The sequence below is a fragment of the Dermacentor silvarum genome, chromosome 6, assembly GCF_013339745.2.
Source record: "Dermacentor silvarum isolate Dsil-2018 chromosome 6, BIME_Dsil_1.4, whole genome shotgun sequence".
Lineage (NCBI taxonomy): Eukaryota > Metazoa > Arthropoda > Arachnida > Ixodida > Ixodidae > Dermacentor > Dermacentor silvarum.
In genome coordinates, this window is record NC_051159.1 from 153,667,087 (window position 1) to 153,689,024 (window position 21,938).

General features: G+C 43.1%; 1 protein-coding gene across 6 annotated transcripts in view; it reads right to left on the bottom strand.

Annotated features, from left to right (window-relative positions):
- The window catches only part of LOC119456274 (protein TANC2-like), a 271,072-nt gene that overhangs the window by 6,413 nt on the left and 242,721 nt on the right, over window positions 1–21,938 (bottom strand). For all 6 annotated transcript variants that reach the window (XM_049669656.1, XM_049669659.1, XM_049669660.1 and 3 more), the window contains 15 exons: window positions 21,669–21,793; window positions 18,838–18,973; window positions 17,770–18,043; window positions 16,385–16,616; window positions 14,404–14,606; window positions 13,380–13,566; window positions 11,196–11,452; window positions 10,724–10,961; window positions 10,173–10,409; window positions 8,089–8,268; window positions 4,986–5,313; window positions 4,075–4,250; window positions 2,270–2,402; window positions 1,959–2,050; window positions 1,004–1,156 (listed from right to left, as the gene is read on the bottom strand). In XM_049669656.1, coding sequence (XP_049525613.1) covers window positions 1,004–1,156; window positions 1,959–2,050; window positions 2,270–2,402; window positions 4,075–4,250; window positions 4,986–5,313; window positions 8,089–8,268; window positions 10,173–10,409; window positions 10,724–10,961; window positions 11,196–11,452; window positions 13,380–13,566; window positions 14,404–14,606; window positions 16,385–16,616; window positions 17,770–18,043; window positions 18,838–18,973; window positions 21,669–21,793 — 2,951 coding nt within the window. The remainder of the gene's footprint in view (window positions 1–1,003; window positions 1,157–1,958; window positions 2,051–2,269; window positions 2,403–4,074; window positions 4,251–4,985; window positions 5,314–8,088; window positions 8,269–10,172; window positions 10,410–10,723; window positions 10,962–11,195; window positions 11,453–13,379; window positions 13,567–14,403; window positions 14,607–16,384; window positions 16,617–17,769; window positions 18,044–18,837; window positions 18,974–21,668; window positions 21,794–21,938) is intronic.

A 21,938-nucleotide genomic window follows, 5' to 3' on the forward strand; every position in this document is an offset into this window, starting at 1 on the left:
TTTTTCGTAGCACTTTTAAAGCAGTTCAATGATCTGAAGTTCTGCGCAATAGTGATCGTGTTAGGATGTGCATTTATGAAGGATGGGACTAAGTATGCTAGTTGTTTTGTACCGTAGTTGGTCCTGCAAAATTTAACTCTAAAATGGTCATGCCTGAAATTGCATTGGGTGTTATTTGACAGGTAGCTTTGATAAAAAATGAGTGCATTTTTCTCGAGTTCACCTCGTATGTATATAGTGAGCTTGAATTCGTAAAGTTGATTAATTTTTAAGAGGCCACGTTTAAAAAAAAGGAAGCCGTGTGATCGCGGGGTCCAAAGTTTTCAATACAACGAACTGCTTGTTTTAGACACATATCAGTTGATGCAAATTTGATTGGCATGTAGTCCCCCATACCAACAGGCAATAACTAAGATGGGACTGAATTAACGCATAATACAGACGCCGTTTCAACGAGGGACAAGTAAGACATTTGCACACATGAATTGAGTTCTGTGAAAATTTTTGAAATGGAGGTAAATTCAAGAAGCAGAAATATTTGCATATATGTAGCTGATTGCAGCAGAATGTCACAATGTTGAATGCTACGAAGCAAATATACAGTGCTAAACGCTACAGAATGTTGAATGCCTGGTTAGCTCGGTTGTTAGAGTGACTGTATTCCAGCTGCCATAACTATTCAATGAGAAATGAAATTGAGTTTGACTCCTCAACGATGCCAGAGCTGTATTTTGCAGATATTATTTTCCTTTGGTTTTATGCCTTTCTTACTGCCTGCCGAGCAGTGCAGTTGAACTAAACAATAATGACGGCGAATGACAAGTAAGCCAACGACGAAGGGTTAGAAGGAATCGCTGAAGAGCCATTAAAAACCCTGGCCTACTTAAAATTTTTCTTTGGCTGCAAAGTTTTCTTTACAAAAGAACTGTAGGGCCTAGTTTTTCAGCCTTCTGCTACAATAAGATGCAATATTTTCTTTCACATTTAGATACAGGTTGCTTACATTCAGTTTCCTTTTGCACTTGGCAAGGCCAAGCAGCAACTGGTGCTTCAGCTGGAGAAATGTGCTTCCGCTCTCTGCATCTTCCACAACGGATGCAGGGAACTTCTTAAGGGCGTACTGGTACCGATGGACAGCATCTTTCATGTGGCCTTTCTGCAGGCACCAAAGAGAGAATAAAAATTAAGAACTTTCTGACAAATAAGAAAGCAACACCGCACAAATGCACTGATATAATTCATTAAACAATGCTCTGTTCTTCAATGAAAGTGGCAGCTATAGAGCTTCAGTTTTGCAGCTACTGAAACTGTGGGTGCTTTTCACTTCGCGCCAGCACTGAAGACAGTCTACTTTCACTGCTAGGAAGACAGCTTCGAGGCCAGGTAATGGAACACATTTGGAAGACGTCTCTGTGACTGGACTTGAATGAGTTTTATTACTCTAATAAACCTCATTTCATGTCGACAAAAAAACAAATAAGAAAAGCACATATTATCGCTGCACTCTAACACTTCGTGTGTGCAAGCCTATGGAAAACGCAAAGTAGCCTGCATTAGGCACATAAGAAAGCTTATCTATGCTTTCTTGTATGCAGGCGACTTCCCATGGAGTTTCCAAGCTTTCTGCTCAGCCACCATCTTGTTTAAGCAAAAAAGTGGCCCGCATCGTTTTTGACTTTGATGCTGTCTTCACAAAGCTGTCATTTCTGCCGGCTTTGTCAGAATTGGAAGGGTAATTTTGATGGCCACTGTCCACTTGGCTGCCTATTTAGCCATCTACAACGAATATTGGAACACAGCTTACATTGCAGTCTGTGTAAACACGTTGCTACAAGCATCCGCGAGATCAGAAGCTGCAAAATGCTGATGTGCTGTACAGTATTGAAATGCTCATCTGTGACAGCGCCAATTTCAGAAGAGGTACATCTTTGAGAGATACAAAGAGATGGCACACTTACTCTGTATAAAAGAGCTCCATCTTGATGGAGCTTATTCAACAGAAGGTGCACAACGTCAGGTTTATCAGCTGCCATCTCCCAGGTTTGTGATCCTGAAAAGCAACGTTTATGGGAAATAAGAAAATGCACACCTAGTGATGAAATTATTTTAAATCACGTTCATGGGCTCGACATTTACCCTTATAACATTTGAAAGGAGATTTATAGACATACCATAAACAATACACACCAACATCTATGGCACGACATACCACACAAATAATTTAATTAGAACATAAATTTAATAGTAGGCAGTGGAGAGAGCAACACACCTATCTTAGCCCCTGCTTGCAGGAAGCAGTTGATGGCATCAAGGTTCCCAGTTCCAATGGCTCGGTCAAGACCTCTGGTGCCATTCAGGTCCACATGCTCAATCTCAGCACCATTATTTAAGAGTAGCTTGATCTGTAAGACACGGAAGATATCATGATGTAAAATTAAAACAAGCTCTCCTTTGGTAATGCGTATGCACTTAAAAGTAAATCACCCAGCATACAATGAAATGCAGTACACACATCTTAACTTTGCAATGTCAGCATATCAGAATTAGATATTGTGCAAAGTACTTGCTGTGCTCTTTATCAGTTCCTATCAGGTCAGCAATGCCCATTGTGCCACCTAGGGCTCATCTACGAACATCTTTTAATCTAGTAGTTTAAGTGAAGGTAGTAATAAACCCCTAAAGTCCACTCTATGATGTAAAACAAAATAACAATTAAAGGACATGGAGTTCATCACCTGCATATGTCATCTCCATATAAACAACTTTGCAACAACTGCCCACGAAGTGATGATAATTGTGTTATAGCTACATAGTGTAAACGTGCCATTGTGTACCAAAACAGTACAGAATTTTTTCACCATTTGTTTTTACATTTAGTGTGATAGTTAATTATTGTGTACATTGTATCATTGATGCATTTATTAACATTTTTTGCTGCTGTGCTATTGCACAAGTACTACTGCACTGTACAAATAGCCTGGCTTCTTACTCCAAGAACAACCAATAAAACACAAATAATAAGACATCTGAAATTTTATGCAAGGCCGTAATGGTCTGGACATTGAGGTGCTGGAACACAAGATCCTGAATAATAATTGCATTGACATATACCCCAAATTTTCGGAATGACGTATATGTGAAGCGTGAAGAACTTACGCCTGAAACAATTTTGCTGTGACCTAAATGCAGGCCAGATAAACATAGGTGAGAGATCCATTGTGCACCCCTAAGTGCCTTTTCTTTTTAACTATGAACTGACCAATTGCACCGAAAAGCGATGTCATAGAGCCAAAGTTTGTTGATGATACAGAGCGGTCACAAAAAGTCATATATGAAATAATATTGTTTTAAGCACACAAATCGTGAGCAATAACCACCCATGAAGCTTACAGGGTAAATCATCATCAATCATCATTATCATCAAAAGTCCGATACAGAGCCTTCTGTGCCTGTGAATTTTCTAATGTAATCACTCCATCTAATCCCTTGCTACCCTTGACTGCATTTTCCTTCCCTTGGCACTTATTCTATTACTCTAATAAAACTGCAGATAACTGCTCTGCCTGTTACCTGACCTGCCGGACTCCATTTCTTCATCTTGTTCTCAAAAAGAATATGAATCCACATTGCCTTCTTTGTACCTCTTATATCATTATCTTTATAACTTTTTCATTTCATTGCCCATTGTGTGATTCTCATGAGCTTTCTTTCAAGTTTCTTTGCTTAGTGCTAGCAAAACCCAGTGATTGCATACTTTTCTAGGATATCCGTGCATTGCCATTCATGCCTACAGGGTTCATGTCTATATGTTAAAAAGATACGCCATTCACAGGCACGATATGGCAGTATTGCAATAAGACTGAAACAGCCTTTCCCACAACATCGTTCTTATCACCTGCCCTTTGACCCGCACAGCAAATGTAATTAACAATATTTTATTTTAAAACCATGTGAAAATTTTTTACTTATTTCTGCAACCCAACCCTTATAACTTTTATAATTATTTCTGTAACCTCTCATGGGGCCTTTAAGGATAATTAGATGAAATGAAAAATTCACTGGGCTGATGCTCACAACTTCTGCATTTCCTTGGGTCGCAGCCATGTCGAGTGGTGTTCTGCCCCTCTTGTCGCTGTGGTTGATGTCAGCGCCATGAGTGAGGAGACACTGAGCTGCTTGAAGTTGACCACGACTGCAGGACCAACTCAATGCAGAAAGGCCATCCTTGTCCTGCCATAGCAGGTTGGCTCCTGCGAAGGTAATGATGCACTCAAGTCAAACTCTTCGAGTCAAACATTTTGAGAACTCAAACAATCAAACCTCATTGCTCCGCTGATTTTGTAGAAGACCAATACTGCTGCTTCCTACTCTGCTCTATGTTAAAGTGTATGTCTCACACACAGGCAGATAACCTGTGGGTGCACAGGGCACTCAGACTTATGCGAAAAAATGTGATTTCATTGGCACACCTAAAAACTGTCAGCTGCTATGAAATCTATTTTGTTCAGATATTGTGTTGATTGTAAGCTGGATGCATTGGTTGGGTTGTTAAAATATGACAAAGTTATATATGCTGTCCCACAACCCTGCCCCCATGATTTTCACAATCAGCCAAAAATCTCTAGTTAGACGATTGCTAAGTGTATTAGTCTCGTAACTGTTAGTCCTTGTTATGCGCTGTCATGTCGCACAACACACGTAAAACACCATGACAATTCTCAGCCAGATAACTCACTAAGTTCTGATAATTCAAATTTCCTGGAATGTAGCCACTGTGCCAAAGCGGAGGCAATGTAATCACTTTTTGTGTTTATGTTTTGTTTTTCTTGTTTTTGGAACATTTCTCTCCACTGATATCTTTTGCCACTGTGCTCGTGTCGTCTGTTGCCCTAATGTGTTGTCTCGTTCTTGCGTTGTTTGCAGTATCATGTCGTCATACCAACAAGCCCGGCTAACAACCATTTTGGAGGTGTATTGTTACACACCCTTGGCAAGCAGCAGCTCCAGTACTCCAAGATGGCCCTCAGCAGCAGCAAGCATAAGAGGTGACCGGCCCAGAGCATCAGCCTGCTCGAGCGCACGTGCATGGCACAGCAGGAGCTCGGTAACTGCCCAGTGACCTTCGCGCACAGCACAGCACAGGGGTGGCTCGCCCGCGTTGGATCGCACGAGTGCCGAGGCGCCACGACGCATGAGTAGTGCGCAGACATCTCGATGTCCTGCCAGGCTAGCTGCCGTCAGTGCTGTGTGGCCACTGAAGTCATCCTGCTTATTCACCTGCACCTCCATCATGTCCAGCAGGAACTCGCACACCTAAATAGACACAAGCCAGAAAGGGAAACTCATCAGAAGAATTCATGCTTGCAGATACGGTAATAATGAAAAAAGGCAAGTGACTCACTAAGCAGCTTAAACAGATAAAGAGCCACTGAAAGTGCACTGAAACTAAATCATTTTAATTTCAGACGGACATTATGAGCTCATTATTCTATTGCATATAAAAGTGCACAGAAGCGAATGGAAAGACAAGCTACTGATGGGGACCAACTTACAGTCCCTGGAAATTGTTCCCATGCACTGAACCCATTAAAGACTGGCTTCTTATTTCTTCTGATCTTTTCCTGCACTTATAAAAGACTACCACTCAAAGATAGAGATATTCTGCCATAAAGTTTGTATGACTCACAATCCTTTAAACACCAAAAAATTCTTTACTGTTGTTAACACATTGCAAGAATCAAGCGTATGCAATCGAGTTCTAAATGTTCAGATTGGTCTCACCTAAATTATTCATCAGTCTATTGCTAGCCACAGTAACTTAATGCCTGTACTAACTGGTGGATACAAGGGAATAAAGTGCAGAAATAAACAAGACAACAGAGAAACAAAAGTGCCCATGCAACAAAATTAACAGAACATACCAACTAGCCCAACCTACCACCAAGCTATGATGGATACAATTTCTAGTTGATAGCACCTGGGAAAAGGGAGAGTCTATCAGTTATTTTCACCTGTGAATGTGAGCACATAGCGCATACATACAAGTGAGACCACACCATAGGCATGCAATGAACTAAGTAAACGTTCATTGTGTTGTTTTGTTAGTGCTGCTGGCCTACATTGTCAGACAACTACATGTGGAAGATTCTTGTTGACCGGATGTTTGATACACATAGTGCGATATTGTGAGCTATGTTCAGTCCCTGTGAAATATTCAATGCACAGATCACCATCAAAAATGTGTAAAACAGCATTTGTCACTTCTTTTGATGACTTTCAGCCTTGCAGTGCTGTAGTTTATGTGTGCCTGTGTGCACAAAATTCGCTGGCATTGCATATGTTTCTAGAAACTATTTCACAATATATAAATGCCAGAACAATGTGGATAAAAGCCCTTGTACATAAATTTGCGTTGCATATACAGTTGAGCCCGAATACAACGAACAGCTTCATTGCACTAAATCAGTTCACTATATCAGAAGGTCTTTATATTTGGCCTTCTCCTCAGAACTGCCAATAATAAAATGAATGAGGTGCACAAGAGATGCATTATTTCAACAATGACGTGCACTACTCTCACTGGCAGAAATTGGTGATTGAGGTCTTTTAAGCAGTGTCAACCCAACAATGATGCTGCAAGTTTACCAAGCTGTCATCAAACCTCACTCACTTAAATGCTTGAGTGAACTATGAAGCTTAAGGAAGCTGTCATCGAGACCACTGAAGGCATAGTTGTAGGCTGACTAGCTTCCTAGATGCCCTAGTCATCACAGGAAGCACCCATATCCTGTAGTTATCACATGTTCTGAACAATTGCGTCATCACAGATGCTCTCCGAAGCATTGTCAACAGTAACAATATCTTCCCATGTTTGATCACAGTTGGCAAAGGCTGCAGTCGGTAAGGGAAGTGCTGCATCGCAATGGCTGGTTGCATCGTGTGGCATTCGCCATGTAGGCACCTTCCCCCGTCTTGTCAAGATGCTTCCGCGCTTCGGTTATTCAGTTCATTGTAACCATAATGAGTTGGGCATCAAGTTGTTATAAATGGACCGCTCTCTCATAGATTTCTTGAGAAATTTTTTGGCTGTTGAGAAACTTTGCTGTAGCCAAAAGTTCACTCTTAGTGGGATCGTTATATATGGGCTCGACTGCATCTATGCAATATTGACAACAAAGCAAATAGCTGATACAATGGGCCTATTGTAAACTATGAAGGTGCATGCATGCACACTAATTTCAGCTGTGTGAATGTGGTGGCAATCCGCTACTAAATGAGTACAGAAATAAGTTACACAACAGATTCAGCAGCTTCAATCCGATAGCGGAGAAGACACATGTAAAGAGAAATAGAAAAGGAATACTGTTTCTCCATTGGTTATGTCACTGTTGATAGTACATCATTCTTTGTACATATGTATCTGCACTTCTCAGTTAAGGCAATTGAATGACTAGCAGAACTCATGCCCATACAAAATTCGTAGAAAACAATGTCACATGAATTCTTTTGCAATGCTGCCATGTGAAAAGACTTTTTTTATTTTCTGCTAAGTGCTCCTAAGGGAAGCAAATAATGTAAATGTCAGCAACTCTCACATTGAAAGGTTGTGAATGTTAGTCCCTCTGAATACCGCAAGATAATGCGACACCATGCTAGGTGAACCAAACCACATTTACTTTACGCTGCTGCTTGACCTTTTGCACTACTGAGTGTTTGCTAGAAGAAGCCAGCATGTACCCTGCACAATAAGATTTGTGTAAGCTATTTTTGTGCTCATAAAAGAGGCCGGCTGCTTGAAGAACATTCATTCCTTCACTGACTGAGTACATAAGATAAATTAGCATACATGTAAGCGACGTCCTTACTTTATTTGTCAATGTTTGACAATGGAGGGTGGCACTTTGCTCAAGGATATTACTGTTCTTGCTTGATAAATAAGCCCATAAACCATATTATCTCTATACACACAATAATGCAATACTATATCAAATGTAATAACATCATCATGTGGCATCATGCTAGAGATACCACCTCTGACATCAGGCTGCAATCACAACAAGAAAGCAATATGAAAGGTTTTTATCCTACCTCAATGTGTCCTGACTTTGCAGCTGCAATCAGAGCCTGCTGGGCAGCTCTGTGAAGACCCAGTGCAATGCCGAAATCATCTGGCCACTTGCACTGCACCAGGTGTGTCACCAGGTCCAAGTGGCCAGAACTGGCCGCATATGCTAGCGCTGAGAGGCCCTCACTATCCACGTGATCAATCTGCCGTGTAAAGAAATTGTCACAGACAATCAGAAATAAAGACACACATCATGAAGGGCAATAAACATTGCAGCTCTAACAGACATGCAGGAAAACATGTCCCAAAATTGGGGGGTTTAATTTACTCAGGTGTCACTAGTACAGTCTCAAAGGCCGCTAGTACCGATGTTGGACTTAATGAGGTCTATTCTGACATAATAACCCTGTGACTGCCAGGCAGAAAACCCAGTCCCTGCTGGGTTTTCTTTGTGTATTGGTTCAGCGGACATTTCATGCTATATAGAGGCAAATTCTTCATCCTCGCTTAATCCCGATTCATATTTCATCAATAATTTATATATTCTTTCATCTGTTAAAGTTTGGATGGATCTGCCACACTTATTTGCCATGGCTTGCCCTGCCAAGACAAAGCAAGAGAGCCATGAGATGTGGGCACTACATACTGTCAGTTTTGTGTGTTTAGATGACTTCTCCATAGATGGCACAACTGATATGCAATGGTAAGTATTTTTTGCACAATTTAGTGCTGTAGAGGCAGTGAGCGTGCTGAATACACGAAACGAATATACTCGGGAGTGGCAGGAGGTATTGAGGGTCGGTCCCTGAGTTATCTCGGGAGTGGCATTCAAAGGGTTGAAAGGTGTCACTTTTCCATATGCGAGATGGAAAAGTTAGAGTTGCTCCTGAAGAAGACAATGTGTGCTGTTCAGCAGTTGTGGCTCTACACCACCACTGTGTGGGCCCTGTACAATTCAGTTGTGATAGTGTTAGACTACTTTAGAGACTACATGTTGCAACAGAGACATTTAAAACCTTGTTGACCAACAAAGAAAACAAAAGGACCAATGAACAATCCCGTAGAACAAAGAATAACTTTGATGAGGTGGGCCAAAATTTCTACACTGCTCAAATGCATGCATTGCTCAAGGGCGCATGCATTATATGCATTCCCTGGTGCTTTCATGTGCCTGAACTACCAATGCCTTTGCAAGTTATAACAAAACAGAAAACAAAACCACCTTTGCAGATCTGCCTTAACAAGTCAAGGCAGTGACCTTTAACTATAAACAATGCAGATAACACTAGCGCATACTGCACTGTCATAGCCTACACTTTAAGGAAGCATCACGATATATAGGTTTTCTTTTACTTTTAAATTAGTATATACTCTCGGAGTGAATATTATGCCGTGAAGAATTTTATATTCAACAATCTCTACTATGCTGTTTTGCTATTATAATTTCAAGCTGGCTAAAAGCCTTCACGTGAGGTGAATTGTGATAATGCAATCTTACGCAGGTCGTGTGTGCCAACATAGGTTGACTAACCACTAGATGTTCAAATGCTGACTTTCATCATCAGTTGCTAAGCCCCTGTAAGATGATTTTAACCATCAATAAACCCCTAAAGAGCTTATATGAGGGGCTTATAAGGTATGCATCTCATGCAACGGCGCCTTAGTCATATGTAAGTAAGCCCATGCTATCAGATAGTCTCACATGCAAGAGCGATGCCAAGAAGACAGCCCTCTTTACAGACCTTGACCTTCTCAGCCTGGTTAAACTTGCCGACTTCAAAATGAAAATAAGATATCTCCTAGCTATGCTGTGTTGGATCATATTTGGTGGAGTGCAATTTCATTTGTAGGAATAACGTCGAGATGGTGGCCATCCCAATGTGTTTAGCATTTTCAGTCAGATCATATATGCAGAGTTCAAAATTGGAACAAACTATCTGCTCTCCATTTCAGATCTGCCATATTTGGTGGATACAATCCACCTAAGGCCGAGAAACATATGTGGTGTACATCGTGCAACTATGAAAATTCATATCCATATTCCATTAAGGCTGCAAGCAGGAGAAAACAAGGACGAAAAATTCTTTATGCAGGAGGCAGTACGTACCCTTGCTCCGCATGAGAGGAGGTACTTGGCGATCTCAAAGTGCCCCCGCTCGCAGGCCATGCTAAGAGCAGTGCGGCCCACATCGGAGGCAACGTTGACATCAGCTCCAAACTCCACAAGTGAAGTAACCATGTCAGTGAATCCCTCGTAGGCAGAAAGCACCAGCAGTGGTGCTCTGTGTAGGCAGTTGGTTCGTGCATTCGGTTCAGCCTGAGCCAGCAGCAGCAAACGGCTCACCTGCAGAGAGTCATACAACTTTACCGACTGCCACAAGTAATATAAAAACACACGACAATTTTCCAAGTTATCACCAACCTCACTACTGCTTGTAATTCATTGCAAAAGTGAGGCAGCCAGGCTGAGTCTTGATGCCCCAGAAAGTTTCATTTTGCCTCAGTTGTTTAGCAGGAAAAATATCTATTGTTTGCTTCTTGTGCACTGTCTTTAGGGATTCATTTTTTGCCACTGCTGAAACGTGCTGGACTTCTCCACTGAACTACAGTGTAGCTTTGAATGGCAACTACTAGTAGTGTAAAGAAAGGACATCACACCTTGACATTTGGGCTGTACAGGTTTGCAGGAGCCACAAGTGCCGAGGAGACGCATCCAGCACTCTGGAAGACCCATAGTGCCTGCAAGTCCCGAGGAGTGCATGACTGGGGAAGACCACGGGAGATGTTCTTGTAAATGTGTGCCTTGAGGATGTGATGGCCAAGTTCCAGTAGCTGGCTTGGGTCAAGTGGTGCTTCTATGCGTGACATGCGCAGCGCAATTGATGCGTGTCCCGTCCTGCACATTAGGAAAGTGTGAAGTGAGCACACATTTGTGTAATGTATGCCCGTCTTAACAACTTTTGAAATTGGTTGAAGATAAGTACATTTTACACCACGTTTCTTGCACATGAGAATACTATGTCATTTCCGACGAGCACTTAGTCATGATATAAAGATTATTTCTGAGGTTACAGGGTACAAAAACATTTATTATATGCACAGAATGCTGAACAAGTGGAATTGTGCCTACCTGACATCACAGAGGAATTTAGTACTGTCATTCTCGTCTCGACGAATGAGCCACTCTCGTAGAGATGGATGGGCCAGCATAAGTGAGTCATCGTTACGCTGCATCATGAACTGGGCAGTGGTCAATGTTGTCAAACGCTGTTGAAAGTCAGCCCACGTCATGGGCTCGTACGTGGCTCCCGCATTTACACTGTGATACAGTTCGTGTGGACGCAGAGGATACAATGATGCCATGCAGACCTGGAGGAGACTTTGCACCTGTAAACAGAGAAGACATAAAAACATATCAAATTTAATAAAATTCAAGTCCAGAAAACAAGGACAGCCTTTGCCTGTGCCTTTTCAAACCATACTTTTTTTTCCGACTGCAATGGGATAGGTGTGCTTGTGCACTTGATATTAGGTGATGCCCTTTCATGCCTTCATTGGCTCACAATTATTTAGCTTGAAATAAAGCCTGCTTTGCAGTCAATGTAATATGTCAAATTCCCATGAAACTGACTGTAATATGTCAAAAATCTCCATGAAAGTGCAGTGCCACCTGCAAATGCTGACTGTGCAAAGCGGTGCAAGAAATAAGCACTACAAGAAAGAAATGCCTGCATACTACAGAAAGCAAATACATGACCACAGGCACTTCTTTTTGTAATACAGTCGACTACCATTAATTTGATCCTGACGGTACCGAAGAAACTGGTCGAATTGTCCAGCGGGTCGAATTAAATAAAAGGCAGTAAAAACGCCGAATATGCCGTCGATTCACTTGGCAGTATTTGCCTTTAAAGTTAGCTTCGCCGTTATACAGCCATGTTATGCGGTGAAGCATACCAAGCAAATACAGGTGCCAGTATTTCGGGACATGGAAGGTGTTCCTTAATTTACACACGTGCATGCGCCTTCTCCGGTCGCAGTACGAGCACCGAGACGCCTAATAAGTTTACTGGAAGGCCTCCAGAGTTTTAGATAGACCCCCGCTCTTTTGTTGGCTTTAAACGTCCTCTCGACTTTTTGAGTTTTTTATCTTACTGCCTTCCTTTTCGCTAGCTTGCCCAAAACACGGATGGTTTTTCTCCTCTTCTCGGTGCACGGCGCGTACACGCGCGTATAATTAAGGAACGCGTACTAAGCCTCGTTAACGGTCTCATATACGACACACGCATGGCGGGCGAAACGAGGGCTCAAATCACCACAGCAACGTCAAACAGGTCTAAATGGCGGCCACTATGCTTATTAGGCGTCTAGGTGTTCTTACTGTGGCCGGAGGTGGCGCGTGCATGCCTGTATAATTAAGAAACGTGTACTATGGCCATTGACAATGGCCCCTTTCTATTCTTAGTAAGCTTCACCGCATAACACGACTGTATCGTGGCGATGCTGACTATAATCATGTTCGAATTATCCAGGGAACGCCAACTTTGAGATCAAAATAACGGCATTTTGGACCCATAGAAATGTATGGACGCCGGCTGGGACCTTAGGCTGGGATCGAATTAACCTAAAAATCGGATTAACCGGAGTCGAATTACCAGAAGTCCACTGTACTTCTGATAGTGAAGATACTGGTTCAAATACAAGCTTTGCCAGATGTTAGCTAAACGGTTAGCACATCTGGCTCACAATTGCACATTTCCACAGTGACAATATGAGTTTGATCTCTCGTGGCAGCGGCGGGCAAAGTTTCGTTTTCCATTTATATAGGGAACCATGAGTGATCTGTTGATTGGCCCTCATGTGCTATCCCTGCTAATTTATCAAACCTCACAGCACCAGCACACCCTTGGACAAGCTATGTACTATGCAGGTTTCCATGTGCGTGGCAAGTGGCTGAAATAAAGGGAGTGTGGTGTGATGATTAATATGTGATGGAACACAAGAGTAGAAAGAAATGCAGTTATGATGATGAAAGGAAGAGAAGTTACTCTACAATGCATAGGAGGAAGAGATGATGGTGGCCAAGCATTCCATTTCAGTCAGAAAGATGATGATGAGCTTCATTAAAATACACCGATCATGTAAATAAGGAGAATCTCCCACTTGCATCTACCTACACAAACATGACTGATGTTTGTTCTTTCATTCTGCTAAATTTTAATGATTTATTTAAATGCTTTAGAAACCTCTGAAAGAAATCGTTCTAGCGTCAAAATCCTCTCTTAAGTAAGAGTGGACTGCCTATCTCACATACCCTTTCAAATGCTCTGGTTGTCGTGAACTTCAGGTTGAAGTTCAGCAGGTACACTTCACTGAGGCTGACAGGCAGGACTTTGTAGCTGCTGCTTTTGACCACCAGGTGACCACGCTCTATAAGGTCCATGGTCAGTTTGGCATATAGGAAGCAGCCCTTGCTTAGATTGGCCAGATGGTTGGCAAACCTGGACGGACACAGGATATAACACATGTTTTGATATCAGTCGATGGATTATGTTATCCCACTCAGCCAGGAGACAAAATTGACAAAATTGACAAAATTGGCAGAGTTTGCTGCAAAGAGACAAATGACTATGGCTCCATGTATAATTTAGTAAGTACAAATCACTGGAGAGCTTGACGTTGGGCTCATTTTTACTCTTGTGACATCTCTAGCTTGCTCATTCTAGTACTCCTTGCATCATGTGAAATTTTCTGCAGAACTTGCACAATAAGAAATTGGACGAAACAAAGAACATCATGAAAGAAAGAGTATCAATGTGTTACTTGCTAGTTCGCTGTACTCAATTTTCTAAAATTTAGGTGTACTTTTAACTTATTATTTTATTCTTAACTGACAATTACTGGTATTTGGCATGCACATCCCTTAGGTGGCTATGGTATTCTGCTGCTGAGAACGAGGTAATGAGGTCGATTCCAGGCAGCCACAGCTGCATTTCAGTGGGAGTGAAATGCAAAAATGCTCATGTACTTAAATTTAGGACCCAGAGGTGGTCAAAATTTAATATGGAGCCCTCCATAACTCTCATAGTACCAGTGTTGCTTTTAGATATTAAATCCCATCAATACTCCTTCAATATGAGTGTAGGGAAAGGAAAAATAACAATAAATAAACATTTGTTATTTGTGACTACTTCACAGGTTTCTAAGGCTAGGTGAAATAGATAAAGTTTGTTTGATTGCCAACATGTACAGCTCATTTAAAAAGATTTGCGACACTCTTATGGACTTGTGGGCAGAACAGCATAAATGTTACTGTGTAAGTGACGAAAGAGTCGCACCTTGCATGTGTTGAGCCATCTTGCTTTCCATTGTTGACAGTAATGTTGGCACGTGCAGAGGGACTGGACTCAATGCGGAAGAGAACATAGCCCACAATGTCTCGCATTAAGTTGTCGTTGCATGACATACGATCAAAAGAGATCTGGTGAAATGGTAGTTGTTGAGTGACTTCCTGGAATGCTGTCCGCACAGTAACAATAAGCTGGAACAGAGCGAAAAACAGTATTTATCTTCAGAGGCATGTATATATGTATAAAAAATTTACTATGTAAAGAAAACAGGAGTTAATTATAGAAATAACAAAAGTAAAGAATGAGACAATGTAATATGATTACATAAAGGTAAGTGGTGCAATGCATAGCAGTGTTAACCTAAACCACAGTTTTCTGGGCAAGTTCTGATACATTGACTTCTGTTAATTCGACCCTGACGAGACCAACGAAATTGATCGAATTATCCCACAGGTCGAATTAAACAAGATGTAGAAAGAACGGCAAAACATACCGCTGATTCATTTGGCAATATTTGACCGATTCTAACAAGCCCCCGAATCAAACGCACATCCACTTTCTACGAGACAAAAGTAGATAACACAGAAATAACATTAAAGCTCTTAATCAAAGTATAAATCTAACTCGCACCCAATTTTTAACAGGAAAAATGGGCAAGGGCCACCACTGCAATATGTGTTGCACAATGGCGGCCAGTTTCCTAAAGTCAATTCGCCGCATGGTTTTTAAAGTCAGCTTTGCCGCCATAATTTTGGGTTATGTGGTAAAGCATTCGAACACCACGAAGACCGTTTTGATGTTTAAGCGAAGCTTTATAGGTGGTGGTGTCACGCTGAAAAGTGGGCCGATCCTGGTGATAGTGCAGAAAGAGTCCAAGCGCAATGGCATATACCAGGGACGAAAAAAAAGAGAGAGAGAAAGAGTGAAAGAAACAGAGAAAGAAAGAGAAAGAGAGAGAAAGAAAGAGAGGGAGATAAAGAAAGAGAGAGAGAAAAAAAGGAAGAGAAAGGAAAGAGAGGGAGGAAGAAAGAAAATCACCAGCCCTTCCCCTGTCGAGAAAATGGGGGTAAGCGAAGGTTGTCGTGTGTGTACTTGACCTACTACTTTCCATTCCCTTCCTTACTACTTTTCGTTCCCTTTCGTGGTACTTTTCGTTCCCTTTCCTTCTACTTTTGTTTCTGTTTCGTGCAACTTTTCCTTCCATTGCGTTGTACGTTTCCTTCTCCCGCTGCATGTATTTAATAAACATTTATGTTTTATTACCGTGACATGTCGCAAACTTTACATTACCATGACGAAGGTCAGATACACACATGACAAGCTTCGTTTACCCCCTTTTTTTCTACAGGGGAACGGCTGGTAAGTTTTCAAAAAATTCGATTGCACCGCGCAAGCAATTTTCGTCCCATTTTTCTAGCAAAAGAGAGCGCACGTTAAAATGCGTTAAATACCGTAATCAGACATAGTGAGTTACGGTTATTGCTTGAAAATCTAACTAAGGCAGGCTGGAAATAGGCATTTCCGAAGGGTGATATCTGTTTTCAACCCATTCACTGTCCCCTAAGCTCAGCTGAGACAGACGCTGTCATAAAGGGGTCGCTATAAGGGTCACCATAGGAGTAAAGCGCAGTGCGTGTGCTGACTGGTCAAGCTCAAATTATCCGGCCGGCGAAAGCCAATTTTAGGATCGAAATAATAAAGCTTGGGCTCATAGAAATGCATAAGCGCCGGTTGGGACCTTCGGTTGGGATCGAACTAACAGAAAAATCGAATTAACCAGAGTGAATTAACGGAAGTCTACTGTATACCGAATATGATAGCAATGCTTTGCTGTGCGAAGTAAGCAGTGATTTGAAATATCCATGCTCTCAATAGGAGTGATTATAACTATGCATTAGTTTTCACTTCCTATAGGTAATCAGTTCACATCAAACACAAGCAATTGTGTCAAATAAGTGAGTCACTGCACCTTCAGCCAAGCAGGGAACTTGAGTATGTGTCTGGCCAGAAAAGAGGTGATGGTGTCTCCGTAGTCAGGCCGATGCAGTTCAGCTTCATTGAGTGCATCTACGACAATAATGCAACTGGTGTTTGGGATTCGGCCTGTCTGCCTCAAGGAGCTTAACGGTTCCAAGATGCCTTTCACCAGTGCTTCGTGGGGGTCGGTCTGGCATGACGGCATGCTGAGCACATCTTGAAGCCTGCATGTACACCAATGAAAACCTGTTCATCAATGGTCCTGACACAACATAGAACTTCGTCCTCAACATATCAGCCTACTTAATGGCTACTGCAGGAGAGAAGCCTTTTTCAGCAATCTTCAGATATTCAGAACAGTGTAATCTGATCATACCACTCAACTTTCCGTCATCCTCGACTGTGTTTCATTTTTCGTGGAATCCATTCTGTTACTCTAATGTACCATTACATGGGCTGCCACAATTGCACTTCTTTCTCGTAACCTCAACTGGAACATCAGCTAGCTGTGTGTTTTTCTCTGAAATGTTGCATTCCGGCTTTTCATATTGCACCTATCATTTTCTGTTCCATTGCTCATGCAGTCTTTTGGTTGAGTTTATTTGTCATTTCGAACTTTTTTAAAGTCAGAGAAGTATGCTAGCATACTGCTTTGGAAAAACTAAAGCTGACAGCAATAAGGGCAGTCGCTTCAGTGACCGTAATGAATGTCGTGGTCACAGCGCAAGCTGTTCGTGCATCCTCATATAAATTTACATGAGTATTATGTAATGCATCTTAGTCTACTCTGTGCTTATACCCACGTAGAACTTAGAAGGAAGAGCTGAATAACATCGTTTGTGCATTAAGAAAGTTGCGTGCAATAAAGTCGAACCACGTTCTGATTAAGTCGCATCCGACAATAAAGTACATCCGTTATATCCGATATTCGTTATAAGTATATATCATTTACACATACACATAGGCGAGAAACATTAAGGTTACTTCGTTATATCCGATAATTCGTTATATCCATGTTTATTTGACTTAACACTCCAGTCCACACGCATGCCTTCAAAAATAATTTTCAAACCAAAGACAATTGAAATCTGTAAGCCCCACTGCCAACCTCGCAAAAAAATTCGATCCCGATCGGGCTCGATCGTGATCGAAAGTGCCCGTGTGACACCGGTATTATTGCATATCGAGGTTCGACTCATTAGAGGATAAGAAAAATTACGTCAAATCTAGAAAGCTAGGGTAGAGACGCAGAACTCACAGACATGAAAGGACACATGTGACCCTTTCCTGTTTAATGATGTAGACAGATGGGAAGATTATGTGGTTACCCAGATCCAGTTGCATCACAGGTATTCTTGCAGGTGATCTTTGGCCTACCTTTGGTCTCTGAGCAGCAGGTCTCGGTAGGCCACCAGCTGGGGAGCCTGGCAAAGCTGGGCGGCCACGCTGTGCACAAACTCGGGCACCAGGCAGGTGACGTTGTTGTCTGCCTGGCAGAAGTGGTAGGCCACCAGGTGGCCTCCCAGGCAACGCGCACCGTCCTGCTTGGTGCTCAGCCGCGGCTGGTACACCGACGACGCCGAGCCGCTTCCTATACTGCTACCACTGCTGCCCAACGCACCGCGACGCTCCGGTTCGCAGTGGCGCACACCTGCGATCGCCGTGCGTCATCAGCGATTTGTTTTGCAACGCCACGACGATGTTGATTTGCGCACTCATAAGCATCTGGTGCGTCAGCTCGGTTGCAGCGCGTTTGCTGCGTACGTGGTAGCCAGTAGATATCATAAAAAAATAAGTACGTGAGAGCATATTCCCGATATTTGATATCTTACACTTTGCCATCTTGCCTGCGCTTATAATCTCATAAACTGGTCATATCTTTTATGAATGACTCGGCATTGCAGATCGACACAGCACTGCCGAGCATGAAATAAATGACAAAAGACCAAATAACTCTTATTTCGTATTTGCATATAAGTAATGCTACGGTATTGCTTTCTTCTTCTTTTCCTTATTTCTCGGTCTAAAAGTAAGTTTAGAATATATACTGCAAACAGTGTTACGATTGTTGGAATTTTTTTTTTTCGTCCGCCTGGCTCCGTCATCAAGCATCTAAGCAATGATAGAAAGCCAGCTTTAAAGGAACACTGAAGAAGTATACCATATACGCACTTTAAGCTCTGTTGTGAATGGCGCTTCTGCAATTGGAAGGAGGTGACTCTTTGTAAGAGGACGCTTGGTAAGCTAGAACAACCGCAAAAAAAAAAAAAAGATACTCCTGACAAATATAGACGCGAAGGTGAAATAAACGAGAAGAACGGAACTCGCTGCGGACGGCTCTCCAGATCCTGCGCTGTTGTTATGGAATTCACCTTAATTTTGTGTGTATTTCAACCCGCAGTCGGTCAAATTTATGCTGTGGCGACGAGGAAGAAAGTTACGTACCTGCTGTGCCATATGTGACTTCTTCCTTCTTGCGACCAAAGGTGCTGTAGTCAACCAGCTGCAATATGGCAGCAGTCTTGCCTGATCCGGGGCACCCAACGACCACTACACCCTTGCTGTTGTCATTTTGCAACTCCTGAAAAAAAAAATAGTAAAACGTCACGAATTCGTGCAGAGGTACCATGGTCCATAAAAAACAACGGTTTGTTCGACACCGATATTGAAACAATAGAATAGCACGCGCAACTACAGTATTTGTCAGAAGCTTAGCATTGCTATTCCTCCGCTTACAGGATGTGTGACAGTTTTATATTTTAGCAGGAGTATGGGTTCCAACTGTGCCAATAAAATACCTCTGCTGTACGTGATCACAATTCGAACGCATCAGCAACGCTCAGTCCCAACGAAAATTCCAGATCCCTCCGTCACCACACTAACACGCTCCACAACCTTCCCCTTTCCTAGGAAGAAAAAGTAACAATGCACTATGATTCTATTTCAGTTCGTGCAAATTTATCACAAGAGCACCTTCACTATGCGACCGTCATGATGACGATGTCGGGACGGGCCAAGTATAACAACACGTTCTGACGTTACACCTCTTTCTGTCAACAATTTGCATACTAATGACTCTAACTGCTTGTTCAGCAACGTAAACCTGGCTGAAGTCACGTGAATTGTCTGCCTGAACTGCGACATTCTTAAGTGGTCCGCTAAGACACGCATATCGCGTGTCGCATTTTAAAAATAGAACGTTAAATGCTTTACATGTGCAGAAGCCAGAAGGAAAAAAAAAAACGAATCTGGTTTAACCATTCCACTCATGAAATCCACGCGTAACACCTTCGCACGACGTTCCTAGTTACAGCATGCAGTACGGTCATAGTACGCATTATACACGTCTGCGTGGCGGATGCTCAGTGCGAAATGTTCTCTTTGATTGTGCACACCGCGATTTAGGAAAACGCTTAAGAGCAGCCGAAGTTAGCCACAAAGCTCTGCTCCATCGCCAAGGTGTAGAAAAACGCGTGTACCAGATCACATACAGTTAAGCCTGGATATAACGAAATTGACAAATTCCCGGAAAACGTCGTTATAACGAGGATTTCGTTATATGCAGATTTCGATGTCGTTATATGCACGAAAATTCGAAAAAGAAACGCTTACCGTATGTACTATCGCTCAAGATTTACTCCCAATACACTAAAGTAGCGATGAACAAAAAAGTCCCAGTTTCATCCGAAAGGCGAAGCATCGATTGCGACAGCAAATTAACACACAACTATACGAAGTCAAACCTATAGCACAGTAAAACCTCGTTAATACGTAACCGCTTAATGCGTAATTGCGGTTTAAACGTAGTCGCGAGGATTCCCCCACCCAGCCCCCATTGAGCCCCATGTATTGGCTGACCGCTTAAGCCGTAGTCGCTCATTGCCCACCAAACGGTTAGTGCGTACTATTTTCCTTGTTCTACACGCACAGGCAGAAAATCGGCAAAATCTCATGTGCGCAGACGTTCGATTCTCGAGTTACGACGCCCGGACGACAGTCGCCTGCGATAGTGAACTTACAACATGGCCACCATGACCTATTTCCTGCTCGTACAGATTTTGCCGATTGCCGCGCACAAAAGCATGGCCTTCGAGATAAGTTGCCGGTAACGCGGAGAAGCTGCCGGTAGGGGGTGCGAATTCGCTGTCGCCGTCGGAGTAGTAACCGCGCAGAAGCACATTTTATTGCGAAGCGCATTTGTGCCGTCACCGTGGACGTCGCTTTGAGGTTTCGTGTAAAGTCCAAACATGGCAACATCGTCGCCGTGCGCCGTACGCTGTGTGTGCGAGTGAAAGCTTGCGGGGGTCAGCCGACTCAATCACGCGCGCGTGAGGAAGAAGGGGGGGGGGGGGGGGGGGCGGAAGCGCGCTTCCGCGCTAGGCACGGCGGGAGAGGCGAGAAAGGGAGGCGTTTACTTCGGCGGCGGCCGCCGTATCTCGAAAGCCATCTGTGATGTGGAAAAAGTGTGCGCCCGCGCGGGCTTATCTTCAAAGCGAACTGCAGAAAAGATCAATATCTTGCGTTTCTTCGTCGAAGCACTCATCCTTGGAATGTCACACAAGGTACTGGATGCGTGGACGCGTGTCGTTTCGCACAAGCACGAGGCGTCGGAAACGAAGAGCGAGCGACACGATGGCGTCGTACCTAGTGTCAGGTTAGTGAAGTGAAGCGCAGAGACTTGCGCAGTAACCAAAGAGTGGCGCTGCCAGCGCGTTGGAAAAAAAGTTTTTTTTTTCTTCGGCAACATCAACAGGAAAAGCAGAGTGCCAGCTTGGCGGGCTAGGCCAGCTTACACTGTAGCCAGCTGCAGCAAGCGGCGGGATCAGGTTTGAATGAAGGGAGGGGGAAAGGTCACGCCCGTGGCGGCAAGATCGCCGGGTGGAGGGATGCAGGCCCGCCTCGCGCACGTTCGCTCTCGCCTCGCAGTCGCCGTGAATTTGAGCGCGCCAAGCGCGCCGCCGCCGCTTCGCATTCCGTCGCGGCGGAGAAGGTGCTTCCGGTTGCCGCTCGCGCAAAAATGACAAATTTTGTGGCGAAATCTCTAGGTTGTTGGGGGGGAAAATTCGTTATTTCGAGGGGGTCTCCCGCTGCCACTTCGTTACGTAGAGGTCTCAAATACATGTGCTTCTATGGAGTAACGGCGGGGAATTGAAGAACTTCGTTATATCCAGGAATTCGTTATATGGAGGTTAGTTATAAGCAGGTTTAACTGTAATATTAACCATAACAATAAACAGCCTAGCAAAAGACACATGTTATGGTCGCGAAGAGAATACCTGGTCGATTTCGTCGAAGAGCCACTGCCTCCCAACAAATGGCGGATCCTGGTCTGCTTGGGGAACTTCAAAGAACAACGGCTTCAGTGCTGGCTGAAGTGAGATCTTGTAGTGCAGCTGCGCCCCTGGAAATGACGCCATGACCGCGTGCATTTAGGCTTCAAGATATCCTCCGCGATAAGCAATCCCGTAAAAAAAAAAAAGTCTGTACTGTCGTGGCTGGCAGAACCAGCAAGTCAGTCTTAATAAGGAATGGCACAACGCGGAAAA